A 13,841-nucleotide genomic window follows, 5' to 3' on the forward strand; every position below is an offset into this window, starting at 1 on the left:
TGAGGCTGCAGCAAAGAAGGAAAATCACGAGCACAGTTGGAATGGTTTAATCTGAAGTAGTGAATCAGAAACCTTGATATGATCTAATGGTGAAGCCTTGGGACTAAAAATTTGGAAAAACATTGGCTGACATGATCCCTTTCATTCCAAGAATGTGCATAAATGTTTGGTTTAAAAGTGAGCTATGCCCAAAGTCACTGTACAGAAAAATCTTGCAAAGGGCCACAATTTTAGTAAAGGCCATCACAACATCATCAAGTAGGGCATTCCACCACCTCATGAACCAATTTAGCTGTTTCAAATAAAAGTTCAGTTCTTCAAGTTCAGTGCCGGGGTAGCCCCTTGTTTTTTTTATCTTTTCTATGGCAATCCCCCCCCATCTGTCTATAATGTCATCAAATGTACTTGTAAAGAGTTATCACACCCCCCCACTAGCATCTTTAATCCAGAAAAAATATTCCTAACCTTGACAGTCTTTCCTTATAGTTTATTTTGTATATTTCTTTACTAGTCTAGTTGCACATCTCTGCACTCTCTTCAGATCATTAATATATTACTTAAAGACCGAGGCCCAAAGATGCACTGCATAACCAAGGTGAGGCCTTACCAGGGCCCTCAAGTTAATGCCCTTTTTATGCAAGACAGCACTTTATTTAATTAGTAGCCACTGAGTGACACTGCCTAGACACAGTTTTTTATCCACAAAAATCACCAAAAAAAAAAATAAGACTTACAATGCCCACCTCACGGTCATTAAGAAAAAATTTAAAAAAGCAAAAAGCCAAGAACAGACCCCTGCAGTACTCTACTAACTACACTGGTTCAATGTTCAATGTTCCATTTACCAGCACTCTTTGGGGCAAATTCACCAAAGGGCGAATTTTCACCAGCAAATGACCCGCCACACTTCGCCCGACAAAAATTTGCTACCGCTACGCTAACTCGCTAAAGTTGCGTGTGGCCAGCCGAATCCTGGTGAAGTTTTGCTAGTGTTAATTCGTCAGCGCAAACATTTCATAGCAAACTTTTGCTAGCATTCATTTCTGCCTAGCAAAACGTCATTAGTACTCTTATGCTTAGGTCAATTTGAATAGGGTGGGTACATGTAGGTTGTTTAGACATCTTTATTAGAGATGTTGGTGCAAATGCTTGAAGTGGCCACTTTTTTTTACAAATGTCCAAGGAAGCAAAATAAAGACAAAAGAGATCCTCTAATCCTCATGAGCCCACCCTAAAACAAATGGGGCATGCCCCTCAAATGGTTGGGAAAGAAATGTTAACACAAATATCTTTTATAGTTAGGACTTTTGAAGGCAATCCTGCTTTAAAAGATGAAAAGACGCCAGTGTTTTTTTCCATTTTTTATGACTTTCCGGCATACAGGATATGATGTCACTGACATAAGATTGAGGAGTATGTAGCTTCATCTGTACAGTTCGCCTGGTCTAAGATGGCGAAGGAAATCTGGTGAAAGAGGTAACGTTCAGTAAAATTCACGCAAATTTTCGCTAGCGACTGCCACTTTGTCCTTTAGTAAATCTGCCCCTTTGTATCTATCCTTAAGCCAGTTGTCTGTTCAAGTGCAAATATTGTATTCCAGGCCAATTTTCCTTAATTTAACCAGTAACCTTCTGCATGAAACTATATCAAACGATTTAGTAAAATCTAAGTAGATCACATCCACTGCCACTCCAGGGTCTAGGCTTCTGCTCATCTGCTAATAAAAGAAACTATGCTGGCACAAACTCTTCAAATTGATCTGCAAAGTGTTCAGTATCCTGTCCGTTATGAACCCATCCAAAGGCTTTACTATAGTTATATTAATAGAACTGTTTCTATTTAAAGAAAATGTTGCTGGTTCCTTAATGTAGACAGAAAAAAAACAGATTAGAATCTTTGCATTTTCCATGCTCTCATCAATCGTCTCCGGCTTAATTTATTTTACAATTTACATATTTAAAAAATATTTTAATTAATTTTGCTCCTTACTCCAATGCCCTTTCAATACATGTATACTGACATGTATAGTAGGTGATGACAGGTCGCATGATTATGATGCTAATGATCGGTCCCCCTTCACTCCCTGTGTAGCGATTGGATTAGTCTAATTCAGTGATCCCCAACCAGTAGCTCGCGAGCAACATGTTGCTCTCCAACCCCTTGGATGTTGCTCTCTGTGTCCTCAGAGCAGATGCTTATTTTTGAAATCCAGGCTTGGAAGCAAGTTTTAATTGCATAAAAACTAAGTATAGTACCAAGTAGAGCCTCTTGTAGGCTGCCAGTCCACATAGGGGCAACCAAATAGCCAATCACAGCCCTTATTTGGCACCCCAAGGGACTATTTTATGCTTGTGTTGCTCCCCAACTCTTTTTACATTTGAATTTGGCTCACAGGTAAAAAAGGTTGGGGACCCCTGGTCTAATTGGTGGCGCAAATTTATGCATATTTAACACCGGAATCAATGTGAACTGGCATTTCCCATGACTACGCTGGGTAGGGGAAATACACATCGGGGTATCCACACTGGAAGGTGAGAATCTACTTGGTGTTTCATTCATCTTTGCCTTTTGATCTAATTTTTATAGCATTGTTCTCAATAATCATTGTCATTCATTATTAGTACTCACCTATTAGGAAATTGTTTATCATTTGGCTTTTATGGAAGAAGCTTTTGGTGTGTATTTATAGCAAACAATACCTATTCTGGTTACAAAAGGAGAAATTAACATTTCTCCTTGTACCCGGGTATATTGAACTTTATCCCTCACCTTGCTGGCTACTTTGTATGTATTTTAAATGTGTGATTTTTTTGAAAAGTCTGTTAAATAAAGTGTGTCATTTTATACCCAGTATATTTTTGTGTGAGCCCTCAATACAGGAATTCTACCTATCACTGGTGCCTATGTAAAACAAATAATTTAGACAATTCATGAAATAAAACAGAATTACTGCACAGGAGCCATCTTCTGTCCATTATACTTAGGGGGTTATTTACTAAACCTCAAATTTTTGTGGTCTGGCTTTTTGGGCAAAAAACTCAAATTTTTCATGGAAAAAAAACCTTGAATTTTTGACATTTATTATACTCCAATGCTGCAAAAAGCCAGAATCTGAAATTCCCCTATCTCATACCTGGCAGTGTCATGTATAAGTCAATGGGAGAGGCACCTATCCCAATTTTAAGATATCATGGTTTGCGCTGGGTTTAGCCCGATAATCTGTAAAATTTGGGGTTTGTAGGCAAAAACTTGAGAAAAATTAAGCATTTAGGGAGAAAAGTCTGAAAAAACCCCATACGATTTGGGTTTTCACGACTTGAGTTTTTTAATAAATAAGGCAAAATCTGGGATGGGAGTTTGGTTCAAACTTTTTTTATTGAAACAATGAGATAAAATCGAGTTTTAGTAAATAACCTCCTTAGTGTCTCCCCGCCGACATGGACCCTGCAGGTGCAATCGCAATCGGAGCTAGTCAGCAATCCGCATCAACTGCACATGCAACTGCAGGGTCCATGTCAGCGACGAGACCTGAAGAGTATCGAATGGACAGAAGATGGGAGCTCCGCTGAGAAGCTCTGCGTTTTCAGCTCAGGTTTTCAAACAGGTGCAGGGGGCCAATGCAGGGCAGTTGAGGGGGGCTATCTTTAGTTCTCCTTTGATGAGTGGCCACAGGACAGACGTACTTAACACCCAAAATACACGAAGCTACATTTGCACTGCTACACACCTTACTGGGCCACGAATGACTCTTTATTAGGGGCATGTATTCATGGTGCATTGGGACCCCCATTAGAGTGCTTAAATCAGTCTGTACACATTAGTTTCAATATTTTGTCATTTCTATTCCGATCACTGTTATCTCTCATACAATAGTATATCTGCCCTAGCATTAGGTGGGTCTTTCTTGGTCTGGCACGGGTGCATCTCCAGCAGCTTTTTAGCTGGTGGGTAAGAGCCAAATCTGCTATTGCCTCTTGTAATTAGCTATAATGAAAATCACCAGTCACTGCTGGTAACAGATAGTTATCACCCCCAAAACCACTAAATTGCCATTTTTGGGCCAGGTGGCACTAATAGATTTGGGGACTTCTCTGATGGCTGGAAATGCAGGCAGAAAATAAGTCCCATGTACCCCTGGGCTAATGGACTATTATAGAGCAGCTCCATAGAGCCATAGATCCCACAACAGAAATACAGACATACATAACTGATAAATAACAAGACCCAGAGGTTTAATTAGTTAATGCAAAATTAAAATTACATTTAATGATGTAAACAATTGGGAGTGACTTCCCAGATTCAGAAACTCTTCTGCCTCCAATCAAGAGACATGAGAAAATGTTTTACCCACAACCTGGTAACAAACCGATGACACCGACTTAGTATAAATACAACACTTGAAGGGGAGGGTGTATTTTCCCAGCACACATAGAGGTGACACAAGGTGGGTAACTGTAACATTTAATTGCTAGGATTTTGTAACCTGTGACTGATAGTGAAGATGCTGATATCGAAGTTATGGGGCTGGCTGTCTTGGAGGAATCAGATACAGTGAAGAGAGATGCTCATGTTATAGCTATAGAACTACTGCAGTACTGTAATGACCATAATTATTATTATTATTATTAGCATTTATTTTTAGAGCCCCAACATATTGTGCAGCGCTGAATGTCATAATACACAAGAGCCATGAATATCCTGTACATTTATTTCATTATAAACGGTGCTTAGTGATGTCATTGGTTATAATCAGAGCTTAGTGATGTCATTTCTGTCACTTGACTCTCTGAAACGTGTGTATTATAATAAATAAAGTACCCCTGTTGCAAAATATGAGGATATTAGAAGAACCACGGAGTTCCATGACCTGTATAAAAACTCTCGCCTTCGGCCTCGTGCTTTTATATAGTCATGAAACTCCTCTGTAACTTATAATATCCTTATATTTTACAAGCGGGGGTACTTTATTCACTATATATCTGTAACCTTGTTATGAGCTAAGGGTGGCTGTACCAAGTGTTGGGCCACAGTGGTTGGTGGGTAAATCAATTTTATATCATTGCTTGCCCCCTGGGCCACTAATCCACTGACAATTAGGGGGCATGTGCAAATCAGCTGGGAGAAGACTGCATCCATTAAGGGAGTTTGAGAGCTTTTAACTGAGCATCTATCAGATATAGGTGGTGTAGGCGTAGATTTGACCCCATGGAGTAAATTTATCAAAGAGTGAAGTTCCGCCACTAGAGTGAAATTCCGCCACTCTACATTCATTTCTATGGGATTTTGAAAGGCGTATTTATCAATGGGTGAAAGTTAAAGTTCACCCTTTGATAAATACGCCTATAAAAACCCCATAGAAATGAATGTCGAGTGGCGGAATTTCACTCTAGTGGCGGAACTTCACTATTAACTTCACTCTGATAAATATACCCCCATGTATTAGCTGATGTCAGGAATTTCCAAGTCAGCAGCCATGGATGACCAGTTTAAGAATAATCTACAGATGTGTTCTGTTTGATGTAATAAGGGTGAATGAGCTCAATTTTGGAGGTTACCAACATGATGGAAGGGATTTAGCTAAATGGTTTAGCTCATGAAAACTTTAGTTTATTTAGGTTTTGGTTATATGAAAGAATAACAGTGCGCCCTCTGTTGGTTATATGAAAGAATAACAGTGACTGCAATATCACACAGCGCCCTCTGTTGGTTATATGAAAGAATAACAGTGACTGCAATATCACACAACACCCTCTGTTGGTTATATGAAAGAATAACAGTGACTGCCATATCACACAGCGCCCTCTGTTGGTTATATGAAAGAATAACAGTGACTGCAATATCACACAACACCCTCTGTTGGTTATATGAAAAAATAACAGTGCACCCTCTGTTGGTTATATGAAAGAATAACAGTGACTGCAATATCACACAGCGCCCTCTGTTGGTTATATGAAAGATTAACAGTGACTGCAATATCACACAGCACCCTCTGTTGGTTATATGAAAAAATAACAGTGCACCCTCTGTTGGTTATATGAAAGAATAACAGTGACTGCAATATCACACAGCGCCCTCTGTTGGTTATATGAAAGAATAACAGTGCACCCTCTGTTGGTTATATGAAAGAATAACAGTGACTGCAATATCACACAGCGCCCTCTGTTAGTTATATGAAAGAATAACAGTGACTGCAATATCACACAGCACCCTCTGTTGGTTATATGAAAGATTAACAGTGACTGCAATATCACACAGCGCCCTCTGTTGGTTATATGAAAGAATAACAGTGACTGCAATATCACACAGCGCCCTCTGTTGGTTATATGAAAGATTAACAGTCATGGCAATATCACACAGCACCCTCTGCACATGGTAGTGAGACAGTGGGACAATGCACACAGTAATCCGTTTGGCAATTCTCTGTCACCATCAACTTTGCAAAGAAGTCCGGTTGATCTGGGGGGTCGCTTTGGCAGAATGTGCGCTGCTGGGAGACAGGGCTGTAGTTGTGTCTAGGCTTATACTAGAGTCAATAAGTTTTCCCAGTTTTCGTAGGTAAAATTAGGTACCTCGGCTTATACTCGGGTCGGCTTATACTCGAGTATATACGGTACTTCATAATGTTCCTTTTTTAAAATTCCAATATGCAGTGGTATTTAAATGATTGCCAGCAGGACTTCCATCTTCTATGAGGCCAATAAATTTGACTCTAGGAATTCATGTGTTGCCTCTCTTGCAGCATAGGCCCAATAATTAACTTTGTAGGACCAAAGGTGTTATATAAAGTATATATATCTGCCCTAGTACAAATGAACGTCATACTTGTCTTTTTGGAGCCCTATTTGAATATAATAAGGCACATGTTAAATGGTTCTTGCCATTTCTCTATAGCAATGAACAAAGAAGAAGATCTGGAACACCTGAAATGCCTGGATATGAGACATGCATGTATATTTCCTACATCTAAAAAGAGTTCACCTAGCACGACTATGCATGAAATACTTGAATAAAAAAGTCATGGGGGAGATGAACCACACACAATTCAATGGCTTCATACTGCGAGGTTTATCAGACATTGACGATACAAGAATACTGCTCTTTGTCTTCTTCCTTGTGATGTTCCTCCTCACTCTGACTGCAAATATGTTAATTATCATGGCGGTGCAATGTCACGCTCATCTTCACACACCCATGTACTTCTTCATCAATGTCCTTTCTTTCTTGGAGATATGGTACACAACGTCTACCGCCCCCAAGCATTTATCTCTTTTAATAACCAAAGACAACAGAATTTCCTATGAGTGGTGCTTTGCTCAGCTCTATATGTTCCATAGTTTGGGCACTACGGACTGTGCTCTACTGGCTGTGATGGCCTTTGATCGCTGCATGGCAATATGTAACCCTCTGAGATACACCTCTATCATGAATGAACGAATGTGTAGGTGTCTGGCCGTTCTCAGCTGGGCATTTGGTTTTCTGGCTATAAGCATTCCGTTGGCAATGACTATAAAGGTTCCTCTGTGTCAAGCTCATATTATAGATCATTACTTCTGTGACCTAGCACCTTTACTGGCCTTGGCTTGCACAGACATCTCATTCACTATTGCCATTAATAGTGCTGTCATTGGTTTTGCCATTATGTTTAATTTCATTTTTATCCTAGTCATGTATGTAAATATTATATGGGCTATTATGAAGTTAAAGTCCAACACAGGGAGAATGAAGGCCTTCTCCACTTGTTCTTCTCATCTGACTGTGGTGGCAATTATTTATGGCTCCGCTTTCAGTGTTTATGGCAGCCCAAAGGGACCTCAGACGGCCAACTATGAAAAGCTATTTTCCCTGGTTTATACTGTATTCACCCCTTTTCTAAACCCTATCATTTATAGTTTAAGGAACAATGAAGTGAAGACAGCTTTAAGGGGAATCTTTCAAGGAAAACTGCACATATTCAGGTTTCAATGAAAAAAAAGCCATTGGGATCACAGATATATAGTAATGTTTCATAGTCTGAATTATTCCCAGTGTCAGATTGGGGCTGTAAAGGCAACCACCTGATATCAAGGTTTCATCTACCACTAGCCAACCATAAAACATGGTCCATGCCAAAGAGCTTTATGGTTCAAACTTATTTATATAGTCTATAGTAGGCTATAGAAAATGTATTTTTTAGGAAACATGACCAAGTAATAACCAAATCCCCAGTGACCTGGATTTTAAAGAGGAGTGAAGCCTCAAATTAATGGGATTGTTATTTGACAGGCTGCTATAAACTTTGGCATAGGGCTCACTTGTAAGCTATAGTAGTCTGAACCAGGCCAAGAGATTGCCGTTGGTAACTGGTGTGGTGCAATTTAGCACCTACAAGAGAATAAAGGGGTTGTTCACCTTTAATTTAACTTTTAGTATGATGTAGAGAGTGATATTCTGAGATAATTTGGTTTTCATTTTTTATTATTTGCGGGTTTGGCATTTTTATTCAGTGGCTCTCCAGTTTGCAGTTTCAGCAAATAGGGTCCAGCTTATCCTAGCAACCATGCAATGATATGAAAAAGAGACTGGAATATGAATAGGAAAGATCATGAATAGCAAGATGAGTACAGGGTCGGACTGGGAGGCCCAGGGGCCCACCGGGACTGTTATCCAGGGCCCCCCCACCCCCCTACTCCAACGCACCTCACTGCTCGAATACATGAAGGCACTGGCACCACGCGCATGCACTGATGGCACTGCACCGTGCCGACAAACAAAAAATTTTCATCGAGAAGGGTCTTCGCGAGAAGTGGTCTGGCCCGGCAGGGGCCCATGAGGGTCGGGGCCCACCGGGTTTTTTCCAGTCCAACACTGGATGAGTAATAAAAAGTCGCAATAACAATACATTTGAAGCCTTACAGAGCATTTGTATTTTAGATATTTTAGATGAGGCTGGCGACCCCCCATTTGAAAGATGGAAAGAGTCAGAAGAAGAAGGCAAATAATTAAAAAAACTATTAAAATAAATAATGAAGACCAAATGAAAAGTTGCTCAGAATTAGTCATTCTATAACATACGAAAAGTTAACACTGTTAGAAATCAGCCCCTTGTACACAGCAGTGCCCTGCAGCTAAAAATACTAGTTTCATTTACAGGCAAAGTTGAATCATAAAGGGGTTAACGTCCTACTGGAAGCCGTCTATTACTATGAATATGTATGTATTTTATATGGAATATCAATGTTTATGTTCACTTTTAAACAAAATATGTTCATTGTCGAATATGAATAAAAGGCTTGTTCTCCGTAAATGCTTGTACCCAAAAATGAGCACTAGGTGTCTCTGTGTGCCCAGCTAACAGCAGCATGGTTATAGTGGAGCGGATTTGTTTTTCTGGTTACTTTATGTGGAAGAGATAACACAGGGATAAACAAACAAATAAACAAGCTCAGTGCCCTGGTCAGAAATGAACTCAGCACTCAGATGTATTTTTATATTGTCTTGTACAAGCAAAATTTGTTTCACTATAGGTATGATTCATTCATAGTATGTCATTCCTCTCCCAGGCAGATTATATATATATATATATATATATATATATATATATATATATATATATATATATATATATATATATATATATATATATTGCAATTGGTTTTCATTTTTTATTATTTGTGGTTTTTGAGTTATTTAGCTTTTTATTCAGCAGCTCTCCAGTTTGAAATTTCCGCAATCTGGTTGCTAGGGTCCCAATTACTCTAGCAACCACGCACTGATTTGAATAAGAGACTGGAATATGAATAGGAGAGGCCTGAATAGAAAGATGAGTAATAAAAAGTAGCAATAACAACACATTTGTAGCCTTACAGAGCATAATTTTTTTAGAAGGGGTCGGTGACCCAATTTGAAAGAGTAGAAGGCAAATAATTTAAAAACTATTCAAAAAAAAAATAATGAAGACCAATTGAGAGGGTTTTTCCTGGTGTCCCACCGGCCCATTCCGACCCTGAGTGCAGGAGTCATGTTTTTTCTCTCAACGCAGCATTTTCATGGGTGACGCTTTTGATGCAATTGCGTCCGATTCACCAAAATCAATTCAGCTGCGCCTGCTGTGAATATGACAGTTCTCAGGACATGAAAAGTTTCCTGCAGAATCTGTCAAGTGTTGGTCCTGCTCAACTGGGCTAGATACCGGCTGCCCCCAATTACATTTGTTAAGGATATTATAATGCAATAGGAGTTTGATAAGCGATAAGGAATATGCTGTGGCAATGATAATGGCAACTTGAATGAGACTGAGACATGGCTGCTGCCTAATGACAGAAGCTTCAGAATGCTCGGGACATGGGGCTTTCCAGATAAGGGGTCTCTCTATAATTTGGATCGTCATACCTTAAGCCTTAAATAAGCACAATCAGATTGTTTTGCTTCCAATAAGGATTAATCATATTTTAGTTGGGATCAAGTACAAGCTATTGTTTTATTATTACAGACAAAAAGGAAATCATGTTTACAAATTTTAATTATTTGATTAAAGTGGAATCTATCGGAGATGATTATCTGGATAATGGGTTTCTGGATAATGGATCCCATACCTGTATCACAATGACAATGAATGGGGAGCTTGCCGGTGATGCTATCGCCTACATCAAATAGAGTCATGTGGGTGACCTAAAAAAACGCAGCCAATTCATTAAAGCATTTATAGAAGCTAGGGAAAGCAAAACAAGGGGTAAAATGATTATGAATTCATCTGTTAAAAGGTATTTCCATCACATAAAGAAATCAAAATAAAATTCTATGCAACTTTCAAATATAAATGCATTACACATTTCCAGTGATTTGAGAGTAATACATACATTTTATTGCAGTTTAACAAAAGGCTAAAAAAATCATAAAAGTTTATTGGCTCTTTAACTCCACTTAATGTAATGGCCAATGAAGAGAGAAGCACTGAATTATTCTGTATCTGTGCCACAGAATGATCCCAAGCGCAGCTTTATCACATAAATGGCAGGCTGAGAAAATGTTGTTCCGGCCAAGGATCCGCGGCTTCTGAATTATGGAATATGTAATTTATTGTGTATTGATCCCGTCGATTGGGCTGCTCAGGATCTCCTGAATATTTGATATCTGTCAGAGGCTCGGAAGTGCAAGTCAACAAAGATTGCTAGAAATATGGAAATACCACGGAGAAAAGCGTCGCCAAGAAATACGAGGAGACAGCAACACGGTGTTTGATGAGGGAACAAAACTTAAACAGAAATATTGACAACAGAGATGTCTCTGATCCAGTTTACTGGGACCGTCTCACACAGAGCGGCAGGGAGACAATATAAAGTTAACTTACATGTTTACACTCTATGAAGGAATTTGACCATGTGTTTCATCTGTTCCTATGCAGAGGGGTTTACCTTTGGCTGAACTGTGGCGATGGTGCCTATAGTAACAGTGGATAATAGTCTCTGGGAAGGGAGTGTAACTGTGGGATAGCAGGTATAGTAGGGAGAGATGGTGTCTATAGTAACAGTGGATAATAGTCTCTGGGAAGGGAGTGTGACTGTGGGATAGCAGGTATAGTAGGGAGAGATGGTGCCTATAGTAACAGTGGATAATAGTCTCTGGGAAGGGAGTGTGACTGTGGGATAGCAGGTATAGTAGGGAGAGATGGTGCCTATAGTAACAGTGGGATAATAGTCTCTGGGAAGGGAGTGTGACTGTGGGATAGCAGGTATAGTAGGGAGAGATGGTGTCTATAGTAACAGTGGGATAATAGTCTCTGGGAAGGGAGTGTGACTGTGGGATAGCAGGTATAGTAGGGAGAGATGGTGCCTATAGTAACAGTGGATAATAGTCTCTGGGAAGGGAGTGTGACTGTGGGATAGCAGGTATAGTAGGGAGAGATGTTGCCTATAGTAACAGTGGATAATAGTCTCTGGGAAGGGAGTGTGACTGTGGGATAGCAGGTATAGTAGGGAGAGATGGTGTCTATAGTAACAGTGGGGGATAATAGTCTCTGGGAAGGGAGTGTGACTGTGGGATAGCAGGTATAGTAGGGAGAGATGGTGCCTATAGTAACAGTGGATAATAGTCTCTGGGAAGGGAGTGTGACTGTGGGATAGCAGGTATAGTAGGGAGAGATGGTGTCTATAGTAACAGTGGGATAATAGTCTCTGGGAAGGGAGTGTGACTGTGGGATAGCAGGTATAGTAGGGAGAGATGGTGTCTATAGTAACAGTGGGGGATAATAGTCTCTGGGAAGGGAGTGTGACTGTGGGATAGCAGGTATAGTAGGGAGAGATGGTGTCTATAGTAACAGTGGGATAATAGTCTCTGGGAAGGGAGTGTGACTGTGGGATAGCAGGTATAGTAGGGAGAGATGGTGTCTATAGTAACAGTGGGGGATAATAGTCTCTGGGAAGGGAGTGTGACTGTGGGATAACAGGTATAGTAGGGAGAGATGTTGCCTATAGTAACAGTGGATAATAGTCTCTGGGAAGGGAGTGTGACTGTGGGATAGCAGGTATAGTAGGGAGAGATGGTGTCTATAGTAACAGTGGGGGATAATAGTCTCTGGGAAGGGAGTGTGACTGTGGGATAGCAGGTATAGTAGGGAGAGATGGTGCCTATAGTAACAGTGGTATAATAGTCTCTGGGAAGGGAGTGTGACTGTGGGATAGCAGGTATAGTAGGGAGAGATGTTGACTATAGTAACAGTGGATAATAGTCTCTGGGAAGGGAGTGTGACTGTGGGATAGCAGGTATAGTAGGGAGAGATGGTGCCTATAGTAACAGTGGGATAATAGTCTCTGGGAAGGCAGTGTGACTGTGGGATAGCAGGTATAGTAGGGAGAGATGGTACCTATAGTAACAGTGGATAATAGTCTCTGGGAAGGGAGTGTGACTGTGGGATAGCAGGTATAGTAGGGGGAGATGGTGCCTATAGTAACAGTGGATAATAGTCTCTGGGAAGGGAGTGTAACTGTGGGATAGCAGGTATAGTAGGGAGAGATGGTGCCTATAGTAACAGTGGGATAATAGTCTCTGGGAAGGGAGTGTGACTGTGGGATAGCAGGTATAGTAGGGAGAGATGGTGCCTATAGTAACAGTGGGATAATAGTCTCTGGGAAGGGAGTGTGACTGTGGGATAGCAGGTATAATAGTAGGGAGAGATGGTGCCTATAGTAACAGTGGATAATAGTCTCTGGGAAGGGAGTGTGACTGTGGGATAGCAGGTATAGTAGGGAGAGATGGTGCCTATAGTAACAGTGGATAATAGTCTCTGGGAAGGGAGTGTGACTGTGGGATAGCAGGTATAGTAGGGAGAAATGGTGCCTATAGTAACAGTGGGATAGTAGTCTCTGGGTAATCACTGTGGCTGTGTGAATAGCAATTTCTGAAAACAAGTGAATTAATGTAGTAATTTGTGCTCCTTTCAAATAGATGTTGAAGGGGCATTTTAATGTTCAATTTTTCACTTGGTATAGTACAGACTAAGTTTCTGTGTAGTTAGCAGATAGTACAACTAGTCCCATTATTGCAACTAGTATTTGAAATAGAACAGGTCCCAGAACAAGTCCCCAAAAACAACAGGGTTATAGGTAGCAGCATTGCATAGCTTCTTTAGCTTCTATGTTATAAATTGATATAAAAGCCAACAGCACGTAAACCGCCTATTTAATTTAGTTCTGTAATACATGAGCATAAAATACTCTGGATATAAAATAACTGAGCCAATGATACTAAATCAATGACAATAAAACAATCCGATCTGGTGTTTATTGTCTAGGACTTCTGGATGAGAAAACAGCTCGTGTCCAAAATGAATATACATTTATAGTAAAGTAAAAGAACGAGGAGGGAAC

General features: G+C 40.1%; 1 protein-coding gene across 1 annotated transcript; it reads left to right on the forward strand.

Moving 5' to 3' along the window:
- The first annotated feature begins 6,942 nt into the window (after nt 1-6,942).
- LOC108699061 (olfactory receptor 6N2) lies at nt 6,943-7,965 on the forward strand. The gene has a single exon (XM_018230922.1). It carries the CDS (start codon nt 6,943-6,945, stop codon nt 7,963-7,965), a length of 1,023 nt encoding a protein of 340 aa, XP_018086411.1.
- The last annotated feature ends 5,876 nt before the right edge of the window (nt 7,966-13,841 follow it).

The sequence above is a fragment of the Xenopus laevis genome, chromosome 8L (genome assembly GCF_017654675.1).
Source record: "Xenopus laevis strain J_2021 chromosome 8L, Xenopus_laevis_v10.1, whole genome shotgun sequence".
NCBI classification, from domain to species: Eukaryota; Metazoa; Chordata; class Amphibia; order Anura; family Pipidae; genus Xenopus; species Xenopus laevis.